The sequence below is a fragment of the Colletes latitarsis genome, chromosome 2 (assembly GCF_051014445.1).
Source record: "Colletes latitarsis isolate SP2378_abdomen chromosome 2, iyColLati1, whole genome shotgun sequence".
Taxonomy (NCBI): Eukaryota; Metazoa; Arthropoda; class Insecta; order Hymenoptera; family Colletidae; genus Colletes; species Colletes latitarsis.
In genome coordinates this window covers 14,731,734-14,750,367 of record NC_135135.1, presented here as the reverse complement: position 1 = coordinate 14,750,367, position 18,634 = coordinate 14,731,734, and the positions used below count along the sequence as shown (strand labels likewise).

The 18,634-nt window shown below is 32.4% G+C and overlaps 2 protein-coding genes across 9 annotated transcripts; one reads left to right on the top strand and one right to left on the bottom strand.

Annotated features, from left to right (window-relative positions):
- The first annotated feature begins 1,455 nt into the window (after positions 1–1,455).
- Positions 1,456–17,795, top strand: Tum (Rac GTPase activating protein tumbleweed). Of its 2 annotated transcripts, XM_076783990.1 has the most exons (11): positions 1,456–1,793; positions 2,026–2,228; positions 2,298–2,452; positions 2,523–2,934; positions 3,015–3,184; positions 3,260–3,386; positions 3,458–3,690; positions 3,766–4,063; positions 4,133–4,305; positions 4,387–4,459; positions 17,781–17,795. In XM_076783990.1, the coding sequence occupies exons 1-10, from the start codon at positions 1,709–1,711 to the stop codon at positions 4,448–4,450; spliced, it is 1,920 nt and encodes a 639-aa protein (XP_076640105.1). In that variant the 5' UTR covers positions 1,456–1,708; the 3' UTR covers positions 4,451–4,459; positions 17,781–17,795. The 2 variants fall into 2 exon arrangements, with proteins under 2 accessions (XP_076640105.1, XP_076640104.1); XM_076783989.1 differs by lacking the exon at positions 17,781–17,795 and having other exon boundaries at positions 4,387–4,601.
- On the bottom strand, positions 5,549–18,272 carry Iml1 (GATOR complex protein Iml1). 7 transcript variants are annotated; one of them, XM_076783978.1, is made up of 25 exons: positions 17,534–18,272; positions 16,956–17,340; positions 16,747–16,872; positions 16,203–16,674; positions 15,939–16,135; positions 15,576–15,859; positions 15,272–15,504; positions 14,973–15,188; positions 14,770–14,916; positions 14,554–14,700; positions 13,855–13,863; positions 12,727–12,944; positions 12,390–12,592; positions 12,144–12,318; positions 11,849–12,049; positions 11,012–11,107; positions 10,430–10,503; positions 7,495–7,602; positions 7,216–7,423; positions 7,041–7,149; positions 6,743–6,970; positions 6,499–6,659; positions 6,243–6,411; positions 5,840–6,156; positions 5,549–5,779 (listed from the first exon to the last, which is right to left on the bottom strand). In XM_076783978.1, exons 2-25 carry the CDS (start codon positions 17,304–17,306, stop codon positions 5,582–5,584), a joined length of 4,647 nt encoding a protein of 1,548 aa, XP_076640093.1. In that variant the 5' UTR covers positions 17,307–17,340; positions 17,534–18,272; the 3' UTR covers positions 5,549–5,581. The 7 variants fall into 7 exon arrangements, with proteins under 7 accessions (XP_076640093.1, XP_076640099.1, XP_076640096.1 ...); XM_076783984.1 differs by having other exon boundaries at positions 15,272–15,501; XM_076783981.1 differs by lacking the exon at positions 11,012–11,107.
- Between the last annotated feature and the right edge of the window lie 362 nt (positions 18,273–18,634).

The following is an 18,634-nucleotide window of genomic DNA, read 5'->3' as shown; positions in this document are numbered from 1 at the left end:
TTCCTAGTATCGATAAACACTAGCTTTATTTATTTTCTTGGTTGAGTTATACAGTGAAAATAAACTGCATCGCCTTAAACGCAGCCCTATCTAATTTTAGAGGCGAGCGTCCTCATTTTATCGGTTCTAGAGATGCTATTAATTCTACAAAGAGTCTTTGCACGAGAATTCTGGACACGATGCGAGTAGAGAAACACGTGGAACAGGGAATAGTTCAAAATTGGTCGGTTCACGACACCCGTTCGAGAAGTTGAGAACGCAGAAATGGAAGGGTGCAAGAGGTAAAAGCAATTTTAAAGTCGTTCGTGCGTTAAAGGATATAGCAGACGTACGGAAGCGAGGGCACAGTATTCGCAAAGATCTAACCGACGATAATACTTAGCTACTCACTCACCATCTTACTCCTCTCTTCTCTCTCTCTTGTTCCAGCTGCATTTCTTTGAGTCTCGATATCCGGTGGAATCAGGAACGAAGAAATTCCAACTTGAAATATCCACCGACGATCGTCATGCCTCGACGTCATTTTAATTGACTCGATGGACCTGTAAGACGAAAAACACGATTAATCGATTGTGGTAAAAGAGTGACTGTAGATCGATAAGTTAGAATTTCTGTATGCGTATCAAAATATGCGCCATCTATGGTGTAATTGCCTAATATATTGCTAGGCAGACTTGTGCCACGTTCGACAAACGTGAAGCATATTCTGCAATAAGTCGGTAATAAAGTGTTAAAAGTAAAATCTAAAACGGATTAGATACCGGGTTAACTAACCTAGTCAAACCTAAAATGTTTAAAATAATTGAAGTTTGAACCTTACAAGTCGGTCATATTATTTCCGCTATTTTGAGTTTAGATTTCAAATTGTAAAATAGCTGAGGAAATACGAATAAGTATATCCAAAAAAATTGAACTTTCGAATTCAAAAGTTTCATCTATATGGTTATAAAAAATTGAAAAAACTGTTAAAATGTATCAGACATTTTAAAGTCATTTATGCTTTATCTCAAGAATCTAAAACTTTGACGAAATTAGTTCTATGATATTATATCTCGCATGGTTTATATTTGTAATTATAACTTTTGCCATTCGAGTGTAACTTACTTCCATGTCTCGTGCAGCAATGAAACGTAACGACGGAATTTTCATGGGCAAATTCTGAAACAAGAATAAACCAAATATGTAATAATTTAAGTAGTTTAAGCTTATGGCGATAACTTACTATATTCGTTTTACGCAAATGTGTTATATTTGCTTTATTTCTAGTACAAAGTAATAATAATTTAAGAGCTAAAAACGCGCGAAATCCTCCTTACTCGACTGTCCGCCAAAAAATGGCCGAAGACACCTAACGGAGGAACAAGAAACTCGACGAAGAAGCGGTTCTCTGATTGGTCGAATTTAAATTGCGTAGAAAGCGGTTGTTGCGTGTCCAACGTGCACTGTCAACGGCTTCATGGCGCGATATTGCGAGCGTTTTTCGGGAATTAATTCGAAGTGAATATTTTTGGAAACCTGCAACAGAAATGTATTACGTCCGTCGCGTTGTCGAACTTAGATGTGAAACTTCAACGAATTGTTATTTGTAACGGTGTAATCGGCGCGAGAGCGAAGTAATCTACGGATAATTGTCGCAGTCCTGTTACACGATCTGTATTCATGATAAAATATTGTGATTTCGTTTAAACAAGTCTATATCGATTTAAAAATGACCACATCGTTGTCGATGTTAGCAAGCCACGATGAAATCGTGCGATGCACAGACGTGCTGATAAATGGAGCCTGTGAAGAAGGTTTTGATCTTATTAGCCTCCTTACCCCCTACGATATTTTATTCGTTACATATCTGCGAATTTTCTCAATTTTTCACATGTATTTAATATACATTCTTACACACCTCGATGTTCTCGATTTACTTGTATTATTTCTTGCACTCATTTTACTATAAAGAAAACGCGATTGCATTCTATACAAAAAGTGGCAGTAAGTGATGTGTATTTAAAAGTACGTTTTATTTTTATATAGAATTTTTGCATTTTGCTATCAATCAAGAGGAAATGAGGCAAAAATGGCTGGCATCGATACAAGAATGTCAGAGGCTTCACTCTGCCTTAGACAAAGCTCATCAAGAAGCAGCAGATTTAGATAGAAAATTGAGTCATGCCAGGAGACTTTTAGATGAGGAAAAGCGAAAAAGAAGGACCGTGGAAGAACAGAGGAACTCATTGGTACGTGTAACATTTCTTTACAATTTTGTATCATTTGATAATGTACTTCTATTATCCTTATATGTATAGGAGAGACAAATTGCTTTGGCCAGAGATCTTTTATTTAATGATGGTGGTAGGAACTTAAATGATGAAACACGAGAAAAACTACAGTTCTTAAATAATACCACGTTGAATGGACGTCATAGTAACATGCATATTAAAGATATTCATCAAAATGACAAGTGAGTTTTTCTTTACGAATGAAACTATTTTGTTGATATTTTAGATGATATTTATAATTATTATTATTAGATTAAATACTATAGCGGAGCTGGACTCCACTGGCTCTATATTAAGCGACTTGAGCTGCTTTTCAAAGTCAGAGGATGACTTAGATACCAGTATAATTATTCAACAAAATCAAAAGAAACGAGAATGGAAAGAACACAGACCCAGTGGTGAATATTCCACAAAAAAACGTCGTAGCACGTTACAGAAGGTTGCAGAATTAAATTCGTCTGATAGAATAGTAGCTACAACTACTGTAGTAATGCCTAAAGAAGGTACTATTACTGCGTCTTCCGTAATTGAAGCTATACCCGGAGACGAGAATGTAGATCCACAGGGTCCATTGCATACTTCGTGCAAAAGACACAAAAGCGGCGATCGTAGTAAATCAAAGTTATCGTCCGCTGACACGAAACAAACGAAAATTGATACTGCTGTGAGCTGTTATTGTATGCCTAAAATATTGATTATTATATTTCTTATATAATTTTTCTATGAAAAAAAAATATATTGCAGCCTTCCGCGCCAAGAATGGAAATTCTTACATCAGGATCAGATTCTGAGGGTGTTTTCAAACCTAGTCCGAATATAGGTGGATATACTTTAAATACAAAATCCGCTAGAGGTCATAGTTTTATAGCAAAGACAGTGATTAAACCAGAAGTTTGTACACCCTGTGATAAGAGGTATAAACATTCACGCAAGAATTTAGTTGTATTCGCTTAAGTAATCCAGACGTTTCATGTTAAATAACATTTCAGAATTCGTTTTGGAAAAGTAGCTTTAAAATGTCGAGACTGTAGAGCTACAGCTCATACGGAATGCAAAGACTTAGTACCATTACCATGCGTGCCTACTGGAAATACGCCTACCCTACGCGGCACATCGGTAAGTAATTCTTTTATATTCACGGCTCATTAATTTATCGTGTAAAATTATCACGATATATTATCGCAAAGGGAACTATAGCGGACTATACACCTATGATCCCACCAATGGTACCATCATTGGTTGTTCATTGTATCAATGAAGTGGAACTAAGAGGAATGGGCGAACAAGGATTATACAGAGTGAATGGTGGTTTGACAGAGGTGAAATGTCTAAAAGAAAAGTTTCTAAAAGGCAAAGGAGCTCCTAATCTTTCCGATGTCGATATAGCTACCATATGCTCTACTCTTAAAGATTTTCTCAGGTTCGTTTACATAAACATATTTTTCCTGATAAATATGAAATATTATATTCATATCTATTTTTTCTTTATTATTAGATCATTACGGGAGCCATTAATTACCGTAGGATTATGGGCCGACTTTGTTCGTGCCACTACTATTACTGACAAACAAGATGCCGACGCTGCTTTGTACCAAGCAATTTCAGAGCTACCTCAACCTAATAGAGATACGCTTGCTTTTCTAATATTACACTTACAAAGAGTTTCGAGTAGTCCGGAATGTAAAATGCCTATAAGTAATCTGGCTAAAGTCTTTGGGCCAACATTGGTGGGTTACAGTTGTCAACAACCATCACCAACGTCTTTGCTTTCGGAGACGAAAAATCAAGTCGCAGTAAGTTTCCTACGTGATAAATTTTTTAATTTAGAGAATCCTTTTAAAATATAAAACAATTTCTTACAGATAGTAGAAAATTTATTAAAAATCCCGTCGGATTACTGGGCAAATTTTGTCAATCCCGAAAACTTAAATAGCATTGACATCCATAAAACAGAACTAAGACATACACCATCCACGGAATCTTTGCTTAAACGTAGCACTTCCCGCGGTTTCTTTAATACTCCACTTGCTTCTAGGTATATATTTTATTTTTAGTTCTTATTTAATTGTTAAATACATTACGGTTATATTTATCATTTCCTTTGTTTTTGTTATAGTCGAACGTTTATGAGGAGGAATAAAAAATATTTTGCTACGCCTCCCTCTAGAGCGGGTTTCTAAGAAAGTTAGGTATGTACTTATTATTCACATTGAGGTACAAATACTCTTAAGTAATTATGAATTATTTGAACATAGTAATTTTTTTTACCAATGTGGAACACAGTTCTATATTTTGTTCAAAAACTTGTATCATTTTGGTGCAAATAGATTTTTGCGTCATGTATGACACAAAATACTAGTAGATTACGTTATAAGTAGAGGTGTTCCAACCTATAAATATCGAGAATTCAATAATCGAAAGAGTTTCGAGATTCTCGACGACATTCGAAATTTCCGGAAGTGTCGATTTTCTCGGAAAGAAAGTATGATTTATAAGACTTCAAAATTATAAAATTAGGAAGTTGGAGTGAAAGTAATTCATCAAATCGGTAAGTATAATATAATAATACGTATATTTATTACTAATTTGATGCATTATTTTTGCTCCATCATGTAACTTGGATAATTTTTAAATTATGATTTATTTGTTTTTAAAACCTCGATCTGATTTCAAAAAAATTTTCGTCCCGACTCGATCTGATATTTTTTGGTTGACGCACATCTTTAATTATCAGTCTATTTGAAATTCCAAAAATTAAATTAGTAATGTATTTAGTATTCTTTATAATAATTTTGTATATGCGAAATATACTAACCATGATATCATTATTTTTTAATTTGGGGCTAAAATATTGTTATATAAGAAATGTAACATCCTTCGTTAATGTTCATACTTCTAGGCATTTTGGTAGAGTAAAAACACTGACTATTTTGCTTTAATATAACCTCATTTTTTTTTTCTTGTGAGTGCATCGATACACGTATGAGTAACAAAAATTATAAATTTATTATTACTAGTTTTGTAAAAACAATATGTGCCTTATGCAAACTAAGTAAACTCGTAAATGTATATTACAAACATTGCTTTTAAGTTCATTTACATCTTTTTTAAGCGTCAGCAAATATTTTTAATTTGTACATACTTTCTTTATCATGATAATAAGAATTGTATCACAAGTACATATTATATTTAAAATGATTTTCTAATAATTTAAAAGAGGTACACGTTTAATTATGGCAAAAATAAGTTCCATTATTGTTGTAATTAAAGTGTAAGCTTATAAAACAGTACCTATATTATATTTTACACTATTAAGTTGTTTGTGTAAATGATTTCTCTTTTACGTCCCAACAACATTCCCAGAATTGCCTCAGTCTATTATCTCCATTGGAACAAAAATGTCTAAAATCTTGAATTAGCTTTTTTTGAAATAGTTCATCACCGGCTAATGTGGATGACGATCTCCATTTTCGGCTAACCATATGATTCCATGACCAAAGAAATCCAATCTAAACGAACCAAAATTATTTCTGCGACTATTCCTTTCGTAAAAAAACCCTGATACTTACTCTTCTGTCTATGCTATAATCATTTTTGTTTTTTCCGCTAACATGTCTCGTAATATAAGCCTCGTGTGGACTAGGCTGATCGGGATGAACTGGATATCCTTTTTGACCTGTATTTCGTCTTACAACATTAGTAGCCGTTCGGGGACGCATTTTAGTATTTGTTGTTGAAGGAATTAGTATAAATGCATTGCCAGTCATGTGCACATATTGATGATCATTCTCAGTACTTTCTATTAAACACGGGACAAAGCCAAATCTTTGTACGATTGTTTCTTGAAAGAGAAATAGTCGTTGCGTGTAACTATCTTCTCGGAATTCTATAATTAATATATTTTAAATACAATATCTAAATACTAACTCTCGGGTTACTTAAATTTGTATCATCATCGAATTGACAACAAACCTTCGAAAAGATGTTGTTTATTTGTCATAAGACATTCTGTATTTAATGGTATAAAAATAGGCCCCCTTAAAGGATCACTTTTCGAAGTGAACGGTAGCGCTAATAAATCGCTGGGAATAGGAACCATCTGAATCCCACAAGTTTGTGCTTTACGTTGCCATACAAATATCTTTTAAAAATAAAAGTCGAAGTCAATATTAATACTTACCGAAATTTAATTTCAAAATTACGTGCAAAAAATAATACGTGTACTTACCAGATCGGCGACTATGCTACCTGACGATGCTACCCATTGTACTACAAGTTCATAAGAATGATCCACTTTATATACGGATTGATATCTTAAATGTCCCCATTCAATTCGGTCGCTTCTATTATTTATATCGATATCTAAATAAGTATGCTTGTATGGTGGAACTAGGAAAAAACAACTTGGTCTAGTAATGGGAAGAAAGCCCTTACGATATAATTTACGTTAAAATAATAGTATTATAACTCACCTTGCCAATCATCTACAGAGTCTATTACGTCTAGATCGTCTTTAAGAAATGAGGGTACGTTCGATTCATCAACAGTATCACAACTAGGGATAGTTATCGGAGACGATATCGTTGGTAAAGTTCCTGGCGAAGTAGGCTCGCACCAACCTTTTGGTGCTTTTATTTCCACCTCTACCCATTCGTTTTCGAAACTTTGCAAATCACCCGTGGGTGAAAAATAATCTGTCCCTTGAAAGTAAACAAAATACAAAACAACTTGCAAATTAGTATGCAACGTGTAATAGATGCATCCTCTTACCTCTTTGATGCTCTTTGTCTTGCACTACATGGTATAAGTAAAACCCTAAAATAAATGATTTGGAAAAATCACCGGAAGCGTGGCATATTAGTTTATCTTGTATCATGCCCTAGATGAAAAAATGCTATTACAATATGATCGATTATTTCCGAAAGTATGAAAACCTCCTTCTTACATTCATAATGTTAATAGCACCATCCACCGTTACTCCTCCTTCGATATGATTGTTTAACCATTGCACGGCATCCGCGCTAACAAATGTTTGACTTGGGAGAGATGGGTGCTGTGTAAGAAACCCCACACCATTTTGTGGATGTTTCATTGCTTCTAGAATTTCATTATTTGGTGTAGTACTCTTTATCTTTGTTAATTCCATATTCGTACTGTTGATGAATTTCATACGTTAGAACAATACATGAATAACTGATTTAATTTACTTAGGTATTCATTTTACCTATCCTCGTTAGAATCAAAATGATCTTGTTGTTGCTCGAGCGAAAGAGGTAACACAGCTTCGCTAGCTGGCGAAATTCGACCCCTATCCATCACTTTTGAACCTGACCTGGCAAAAATAGGATTACAATGTAATCATGTAATGCCTTTATCGTTAACGTGCATGGCAATGAGATGTAAAGCGACTAAAATATTAAGCAATGTTTAAAATTGCATTGTGAAAAGCCACAAAATTTATTTGCATATGCATATCATTTGCATTTATTTTAAACGATAATTAGAATAGAATATATCTTCAACCAATATGTATGTACATTATAAATACAGGGTGTTCGGCCACCCCTGGGAAAAATGTTAATGGGGGATTCTAGAGACCAAAATAAGACGAAAATCAAGAATACCAATTTGTTGATGGAGGCTCCGTTAAAAAGTTATTAACAATTAAATTCAAAAATTTCAAATTGTTCTGGAAAAATTATTTTTGGTTGCAGGGGTCAATTATAAGCATATTTGGTGAATAGACATATCCCTGAAATCCTACTCACTTTCGAGAAAAAAAATCGGATAGGTGTTGGAATTTTTTTGGCAGAAAAAAAAATTTTTCATATCGTTTAAAAAAAATTTTTTTCGTTTGCAAGAGTCGATTGCAATCATTTTTGGTCATTACACATACCCCTGAAATTCCACGCATTTTCGAGAAAAAAATTCCTTACCGAAAATATAATTTCTGGCCAGAAATGTCTGCCCGAATTTTCATGCGAATCTTTAAAACGTCATAACTTCTGAACGGATTGGACGATTTTAATGTTTAAAAAAGCAAACTACGCGTATTTTGGTGGAGAATATGTACAAATCGCAAAAATATTCGAAAAGTTGGTCCTTGACCCCGCAAAATGAGAAAAACCCCATAAAAATGGTCCAATTTTCAAACAGTCATAACTCCTACAATTGTGAATATATTTCAATGAAACTTTTTTCTGAAGTAGAGTTCATGGGTACCTACAAAAAAGTATTAGACAACTTTTCTGTAGGGCGTCAAACAAAATTACTAAAAATGAAAAAGGAATTTTTATGAAAAATCGACAAGGGGGTAGGTGCCTAAATTTCTCGGCGAAAAAAAAAAATTTCAAACCGTTCTAAAAAAATTATTTCTAGGTTCTGGGGTCAAATGCAACCATTTTTGGTGAATACATATACCCTCGAAATCCTACGCACTTTCGAGAAAAAAATTCGAGAAAGTGTGAAATTTTTCGACAAAATTAAAAAATTTCAAATCGTTCTGGAAAAATTATTTTCGGTTGCAGGGGTCGATTACAATAATTTTTTATGAATAGACCTACCCCCGAAAACCTATCCACTTTCTAGAAAAAAATTCAGTACAGGGCGGAACTTTATACGTTAATAACTTTTTAACGAAATCTCCATCAACAAATTAGTATTCTTGATTTTCATCTTATTTTGGCCTCTAGAATCTCCCATTAAAATGTTTCCCAGGGGTAGCTGAACACCCTGTATAATATCGGAATTTAGAGGAAGAAGTCAACCATTTCTTAAAGAGAGATATCATTTTTCAGAATTATTGTTTTAATACTAAAATAATTAGATCGTTCCTATAAGAACATAATTTACAGTAGTAATTGAGTTTGTGCTTAAATTAGAATTAGGTATGTTTGCTCTACAGATACTGTCTTATCCGGGATATCAATATTTATTCGCTTTATTGTAGTTTAATTGCTTTTTGTGTTCGTTACGTTATCGGTCATAATGTAGCGCTTCGTGATAGAGTAGCGTTTCACGGCCAGTTACCCCCCAAAATACCTAATGTTGTACATACATATTTTGTTATAAATAGCAAAAATTTAAGTTTATAGTGAATTGAAAGAAATTAAAAGAGTAAAACCAACCTGTTTGGCACGTGACGAGGAGTGTCGAGGCACGTGCGGGCAGTCGCAGCGGTATTCACTACATGCCTCTCCTGTACAGAGAACCCCGTCACTCCCTCACTCACTACCAATGTTTTCTACTATACAGAGCATTTGTAGAATTAAAATCACATATTTAAATATTTACCGTTAATATCCTTTTCTTAAATGCAAAATGAATGATACAAGTGCTCTGTATCGGATATTTACTAAATGATGGAAAGAAAGATAAAAGCAGCTGGAAGATACAGAATGGGCACTATGTACAGAGATTTTCTCAAACATTTACAAAGACAGTTTTTTCTCTATTCTGATCACAACTCCCTCAGAATAGGACACGCTAAAGGTACCTTTATACTTATCACCATTGTGAAAGCATGTAGTATTTGTAAGCAAATTACAAAATATAGGTTTGACACAGCATTCTTAGACTGACTTCTGTTTAATGCAATATAACCAGTGTCGTACAAAAGATGTGTGGAGACAAATAAGTTCTAATGTTGCCACCTCTTGACAAAACATGCAAATGTGCATTTGTTGAAAATGATGTGCAATATTTTTCCTAAAATGTAACATAGTTGTTTAAAAATGTATATTTATAATATTACTTCCGTTAACAATTTTTTCGCGTGAAAGAAAATTTTTTTTCATATGTCCGAATATGAAAACTGCATAGCAGTTTAGTCGAATGCATATTCATTCGATCGTGAAAGTACTGTAACAATTAGAGTAATACTAATTTATAATAACTATAAATATACATGTAAATAATTTAAACTCTTATTATGATTGAAATATTAAAAATTTACTGTTTGAGAATTATGTGTAAGTAGTTGAAGAGTAGTCCTATTTAGAAAATGAACATACATAGCACAAAGCATACAAGCAAAATGAAAAATCATCAAATATCAAACCACAATGGTCCACCATTATAAAATGGATATGCTGCACGCTATACCATTACATTTATAGAAAGCAACAATGCTGAAATCATCAATCTAAGCTTTTTCAAACCTTGGTCTTGGTTTCTCTGGTAGACGATTGCTTCCAAGTCGCTCCCTGAAGGGAGAGCTGCCAACTAGACTGGTCTGAAAAGCATGATGAAGAGTATGGGTAACTGTAAATGTATGAGTAAGCTCGTAATCATGAAGATGTATATCTGGTTTTTTTAACTGTAATGATATAATTGTTAACATTATATTCAGAGAGTATTATTAAATTATGAAAAAAAAAAGGAATAAATTAAACGTCAACAATTTGCATTACATGAAGCTTGCTAAATCATACGCGCATTCAAGGCAAATATCAAGCATGGTTGCATTCATTGTGGTGGAATATGTTATGTAAGCTGTTTGAACACTATAAATTAATATATTTATATATGTAATGAAAAAGTGATATTCAATTTAATTGCAAACTAGTATCACTGAAAAATCAAAATAAATGGTGTGTATGTAGAGATAAAAAAGATTAAGATTTCGAAGCTGTTCCCGATTGCCAAGACGGCAAAATGTATGTAGTTCAAAGCCTAAGTACGATAACGATGTCATTGACATCTGGCTCAGCATATCGAGGCTACAGGATGCGAGGATATACCTGGTTAGTGAGGACTATCAGGCTCGTGCTGTGCCTGCGTCTGGTCAAGTGAGAGGCAGGATCTCTCGGGGGAACACCACCTAGAGTTGAAGGGTTCTGAAACATATCATGCTAAATACCCCTCCCTATACTAACATTCCGTTAATGTAATCTATTTGAATCTACTGTTATGTGTACATATTTCGTGTAATTGTGTAATTTCGGCATTGGCGACCCGTTGGCTGTAATATCGGCTTAACAAATGTGACACCAGAAAAATTAGTTAATGGATAATATAATATTATTGGTTTAAATATGTTATAATCATTATTACTGAAGTGCCTAAAAAGCTTATACAAAAATCGTGCTTTTTTTTAATTATTTACTAGCCGATGTTATTGCTTGGTCCTCGATATCTAGTGCATCATTTGGCAACACACTAAATATTACAGAGGCACTGCAACAAAACTCTTACAAACGCACTGTGAGGTAACAAGGAATTGCAATTTTTTGATGTCAAATTAAATGTACTAAATAATAAATAATACATGTTCAAAAATAAAATGAAAGCGTTGAAAAAAATTGCATTATCGTGGCATTGTACATCAGGCATGCGAACATCCAGGTTTAAAGTGCGACAATACGATATAATGTAAGACAAAATAAATCATTAAACGAAACTTAATATTTGGATTAAAAAAAAGCAATATCAAGACACCTTTCATTGAACGTTATGTAGGATACTTTTTCAATTCTTTCCACCTATATAAGAAGTCAATAATTTATACCCATTTATCAGTTCCTATGAATTGAATAATAAAATTATATTATAAATTAATTATTATAAAAAAGAATTACCCAATTTTTGTTAGGGTTCGGACGTCGTATTTTATTTGGCCATAGTTCGATGAATCGTAGAAACCCATCCATGAGAGAAACTTGCTCAGAGGTGGTTAGAGGCGTGTATATGTCGCATCTCGGTGAGCCTTCAGAAAATTTTCGAGTTGCTGAATTATGCAAAGGTAGTAAGAATACACGGAACCTCCAATATTTCAAACCCTAAAAAATGTGCGGTTTATATAAATATTACGTGTATTATTAGATACATCAACGAATATATTGTTTTTTACGGTACATTTACTTAAAATCTTACCTCCACCAAAGCAAAGTCAGTGTGACCCCTTGTACAAATATAATGATCTAAATAATTCCAATTGTAATTTTCCAGTTTTTCTGTCGTAAAAGATACCCATGATATTTCGTATGTATCATGGTGTGGTGCATGAAATCGATAAAGGTAATGAATGTTAAACGGAGGATAAGGATGCCTACAAAAGTATATAATAAAGTATCGTTTTTTTCGTTCCTGATTAATGTTCGGTGCAATTAAATTACTCACCTTGGCCGGTACCTTGTTACTGTTATACAGTTATCAAATAGAGATATCTTGTGAAAAATTCTGCCAATACTTAATAAGTACTCTTTAGGTTCTGATTCTGTTTGCCGATTACGTATTACAGAACTTATTGCCGGGACGGCATTGCTACCGGGGGTATTGCTTTGATTTTTATTACTTGTAGGTAAAATAATTAATTGAAAACCCTTGAAAAAAAATTTAAATGCATTTAGAGACACATGTAATCCGATTAACGATTAGCAATTGCAATAATTGATTAGTCAATGAATTGTAATCGATTAATGCCCGATTCGTAATATAAATTTCTAATTATTAATACCTGCGCTAACCGCTGCGATACTAACTCTTTAAAAACTTCTACAGTTGTTAAAGGTTTTTTATATATCGCTCGTTGTTGAGCAAAATCTGCATTAACGTCATCCGGCAGAAGATTGTAATCTGATACAACATAATCGTTTTGCAAACTTCTTTTATCTGGGAAATAATCTGTAGTAATAGGCAAACATGCGGGGATTGTCAATGACTTCCAATCGACACCTAAAAAGTAAAGTTCGGAATACACATAAAACGCATAAATTTCAAGTTAATAAAAATAAAGAATAGACATCTATCTAACTTTTGATGTTAATTTCAAGATTAAATATATACTAAATCTAATTACTTGTAGCAGTTAATACAAAAATACATATATGTACCAAAAATAGTAATTTTATTAGTGTCAGGTGTACTACCTGTATAATCTTACTAATTACTTAAACATGCAATGCAAAATATATTAATTGTAATGTGTTTCAATGGATCTTCAATATAATGAAGTACACAGTTTTATATTATGAAGCACAACAAACTAAGTACATATTAGATTAATGTACATGGCAATGCATAGTTGGTGCAATCAAACTATTTTATAGTCTAAAAAGACTATAGAAAAGTAAGGATTGCTTGGATAATGCAGAAGAAAATTATTGTATATTAGTGACAAATTCTACTAGTTACTACATACTGCAAAAACTAATCGCTGATAATAAGAAAATTTATATAGTAAGTAAAGCAGTGTGATACATGAAAGGCAAATAAAGCAGATGAGAGTATGTTTGAAGAATTGTAAATCAGAAATGGCAAATCATAGTGTATACAAAATATATCACTAAAAACGAATATATTTTAAACAGTGCAAAGTTATGAAATAAGTAGAAATAGGAAACAACGAAAGTTTGAAGTAGGTGTATACATAATCGTAATACTGTTAAGTCTTTAACAGATTACTAAGTACTACTTGTAGAAATTACTTTGGAATTAATATTACTTTTTTCTAACAGAGAACATACATGCATAGAAGAATAATAAAAACTAGAGAAATAAAGAACTAAAATTATTATAAATTTACTGTTCTAAAAATAAATGTGTACCATAACCGAATCAACCACCAATAACGTATGGCGCTAACCTATGATTGCTGTTTAATGTGACATCATAGTTGTACATCACACACGCGTCAATGCGTCCAGCGTTGCATCCCAATAAGACGTACCATAGCATGGAAATAAATTTAATATTATTTATATAAATGATCGATGAAATTAAAAAATAAATATGAGCATATCTAAGAATGAAAATACTTCTTATGCATGATGGTTTTTGTGTGATTGCGTGCCAAACTTTCATTTACTCTATATGAAAAACAACTGTTTTTTTTAAGTATACACCAACTATTTTCATTCTTTAAAAAATTATATTAAAAAAAAAGAGAAATGCATATTTTCTTGGTATTAATCGTGATTGAATAACTTAATTTAAAAGCATATTTTCTATTCACAATCGATCATATATCGATATATTTTAATCGAAATATTTGTAATATTACACCTACGATTCTCCTACGCTTTTACTGTTCTTCTAAAATAGCCGAAAAACATTACACTTCATATATAATGTACAATTAATATTATGCATTGTAAAAATAACTACTTGTTTCATTAAAAATTGTTTCAAAATTTGTTCTTCAAACTGTAAACTCATTTTATGATAATTTATGAATAACAATGTGGCTATTATTGTTATTTGGATATGTTATCAAATATTCTTTGCCAGTAGTTATGTAATCTATTTTCCCTATAATATTTTTATTAGGTAAACGTATACGAACCTGTTGTAAGTGCTGGTGTCCATTCTTGTTCACCAGTAGCGCCCCATAATAGTGTCAAAGACTTATTTCCTGTAGAAGACATTAGGTTTCCACTTTTATCACTACTTGATAGTGACAGATTTAGTCTTTGTAATTTATGTTTGGTGTCTACGAAGAAACACAATTGCGTTATTATATAATAATAATATATAATTTATATAACTATGTTATACTTACGATCTTGGAATTGATTTAAGTGCGAGATTTCATTATGCTCCATAGGAAATCCACTTATAGTAGAAGTAGCATCAGATTGTGATTGTGAACACGTTTGTGTTGGAACTGCTTGATAATGATGTTGCTGTATAAGTACACCTGTTGGTCCTGTAAAATTAACTAGGTTCGATTGAATATTTACACAATTTTCCATAAGTTTTTACCTTTAGGAAAAATATGTGTCCATCTTCGTCTGTTACTAGTAAGTTTAATTGTAACATGAGATGGATCAAAGGGATTAATGAGCGCCCTGCTGGGTCTAATGATACTTGTTGGTTGAGATATTGTATTTGTTGGGCTCCCAGCACTACCAACAACCGGTCTAAATGGTGGCGATATTTCTGAATCTGTTAAATCACTCTTCACTGATATTCTTGATTCTATTTAATACGAAATTATTAATATTATTTTTCAGAATTCTATTCGCACATACATATACTACTGAAATAGTACAAATACATGCCATTAACATCTCCATTAGATTCGCTGCTAGCAACGTCATCCACTCTATGCGGTATTGATATTGCCGCGCTTCTTACTGCGGCTGCTGGAGGCGAATGTAAGTCAGGCGGTGGATGATGAATATCGGGGTCCGACATTTTTCGTTTTAGAAGTTTCAATATTTGTGCATTATTATGTGTCTCCATGCTTGCAACACTTGTTTTTTTGGCCCTTGTTGTAACTCGTTGCAGGCTTCTTATATAAAATTTTTAACTACAATATTTGCTTCTGAAGTTTTAGTAACATAGTATGCATTTATATTATACCTGGAAGTATGAACCGACGGTAGTTGAAAAACTTTCGCATCATATGCATCATAATCAAACAAAGTATTATGTAAACATTCTCGCGAATCTTCTTGTAAAAGTTTATTTTTGCATTGTAATTTCCCATTTTCTATTGGTTGTTTTGATACCCTTTGAGGAAGTTTTATGCGAGGTATAAATGTTGAATAAGGAATCTTTTTATTTGTAGAATAAAAACTAAGATTAATCCAGTGTGGCATACTATAGTCATCTGGAGCATTTATAGATGTATCTTTATTATGAAACTAAAATCACATCAAATATTAACATGTATTAAAATATTATTATATTCATAATTTAATACTTCCAATGTATTGAAAATACCTTTAACAAGGGAACTGCATGTAATGGTTGTTCTCCAACACATACCAAATCATTGCCAACTCCATTGTCAATAATTCTTTGTTTTGTAACATTTGTTAACTCCCTATCAACTTCAAACACACCTACACCAGGTGTAATCACCACTGATAATTGACCAGTTCTATCAAAACTACGATCTAAATAATGTTTCTCAAATACTGCAAGAGAATCAGATTAAGAATATTTCTTAATGTATTTAATAGTGCATATTAGAATAATTATTACCATTTAAAGACATGTTTAGTACTTCTAAAAAATTGCCCTGTGCTGCAGTTGAATTCATTGCTTTTGGTATTGTAATGCCTGGTTTTTGATGATATTCTAATACAATTTTTTGATAATCTGTAAACAGCTTACGTAATTGTACCAATACATTGCTCCAATCTTCAAATCTTTCATTTTGTATTACTACTCTGTAGAAATCTTCATAAAACCTTCCCCTATAATCATGTTGCAAGCATTCGCGCATATGATTAGGGAATTCTTCCAAACTAGTAGCATTATAAAATGTTCTTGAAAACAGAACTATTGTCACTTCATGATTGCTACTATTTTTTTTCCATTTTTGAAATAAATCTGCCAAAAATCCATTAACTGCTTTTTCAAAGTATAGGTCACCATGAATGTCAAAGTCCCACATTTCTGAACTCATTTGAATGAAAAGATATACCATACTTGTAGAAGAACGAAATACAACCTAAAAGCCATAACTTTAAAACCAAGTATTTTACACATCCTCTGACAACATGTATTGTATTTAAATGCTGACCTTAGTATCATTATTTATAACACCACAGGCAACACGATCACCCTGTGACCACATTTCATATACTTGACACCTTATGCTACCACCACAGAACTCAATTTTCTTATTCATATATACACAAGTGTTAACCTGATGGAAAATTATTTCATGTACATAAATAATAGCACTGGAAATATCTAAATTTATATCTAGAAATAAAGAAGATATTCTACCAAGCTATTTTTTAGACGCCACATTTCACTACGTCCTAAATATTGATCTTTAAAAGTGAGTTCAACAGAATCTAAAGCAACATCATCTGGATTTACAACATTCATGTAGACATCCCCAAATGTTCTTAGTTGAAACATAATTGCTACATTATTTTCCACACTAATTGTCTCCCGTCCTTGTAAATCATCTTTAAAGGACGTGACTTGTAGCAGCAGACGACTGAATTCAACTTCAGGATGATAGATTTCAACAACATCTCCTGTTTTTATACCTGGGTGATCTTTTGGATTAATTATTAGATCTTCCTCACTAAAGGTTTTTTGATGTACTATCAACTTATAAAGCTTCATTTTTAGCCCATCACTGTATCATTAGTAAATTTAACTGTAATATAGGATAGAAATAAATTGTAGCACCTTAGGTATGAGTGAAAATTATTATGCATCTCATGTTTCATAATACAACATTATCATAAAAATATTACTGTTACAGTAAAAAGTAGTTACATTTATTCTGTGTGTATAGTTCCATGAAACATCCACTTTACATGCATTAAAATAAAACTAAAACAACTTACTATCAGTTAATTCAGGCAGTACAAAATGTCTTCAGTATATCCAGAACTAGCAATATTTTCCAAGTAATACATCTGTGTGTATTGTCAATGATATACCATTAAAAGCTATCAATAAAGTATGATTTATATCAAATAAATATATGAGTATTATTATGCTTTATATGAATTTCAAGACCCTTCCCTCTTCCAACTTAATCTTGTACATACTCTGCCATGTAATTAATTGAAATTGTTATTTTTTGTTTAGCCATTAAAGGATAAGAAAAAGTCAACACTATGCACAGGGAAGAAGAATTGACATCAACAAGAACATCAAAATTTCCAGTATACTTTATTCTTTAGAATTTTGGTGACATGCATTTGTTTCACAAAAGAATGTAACTAGCCACCAGTTCCTCTTGCGATCGATATTGTTTGACTTGTGCATTAATAGCATCAGTTAAACTAGTTATATGTCAAGATTATAAGAATACAAAACGTATAGAATCTTATAAAATATTAGTTATAAGAAAAAAGTTGAAACGTGACAAGAAGGGATAAATAGTAGATTGAAAACAATTTGCGCGAGGTAAACTTGTTTATGAAAGAAAAACATTGGTTTCGTCACAAGCTACGTAATTATGTTTGCATTTAACACAGTTTATTAATAGATTGCAAACGTCAAAATATGCCAACGTCATGTAAAATTATCTATCCATTATATCTAATCCTTACTGTAGGATTTACATTACGTTTTACTTGTATTCAGTTACATCGTGTTTATAGTACAGTGCGACAAGCGGTGAAATTTATTCTCTTGAATCTGATACTCAACATTTTGAGGGGAATATCACCAGCATTAAATTTTTACTATTTGGTAATTTCCCCTCATATGGCAGGAATCTGTGTGATTAAGTGTTTGATCAAATTATTGTACAGTACTAGTATTAATAGATTTTGCGTAATAAAATATATTCTATGCGGAACAGACTTAACGCGTAAAGTCTGTGAATAAATTTAATCAAAATTATACAACATATAATTACACCTGACTCTTCTTTTACAGTAATATCTCGTTAACAATCGACATTATTTAGCATTACTTTCTACTATACAGTTACA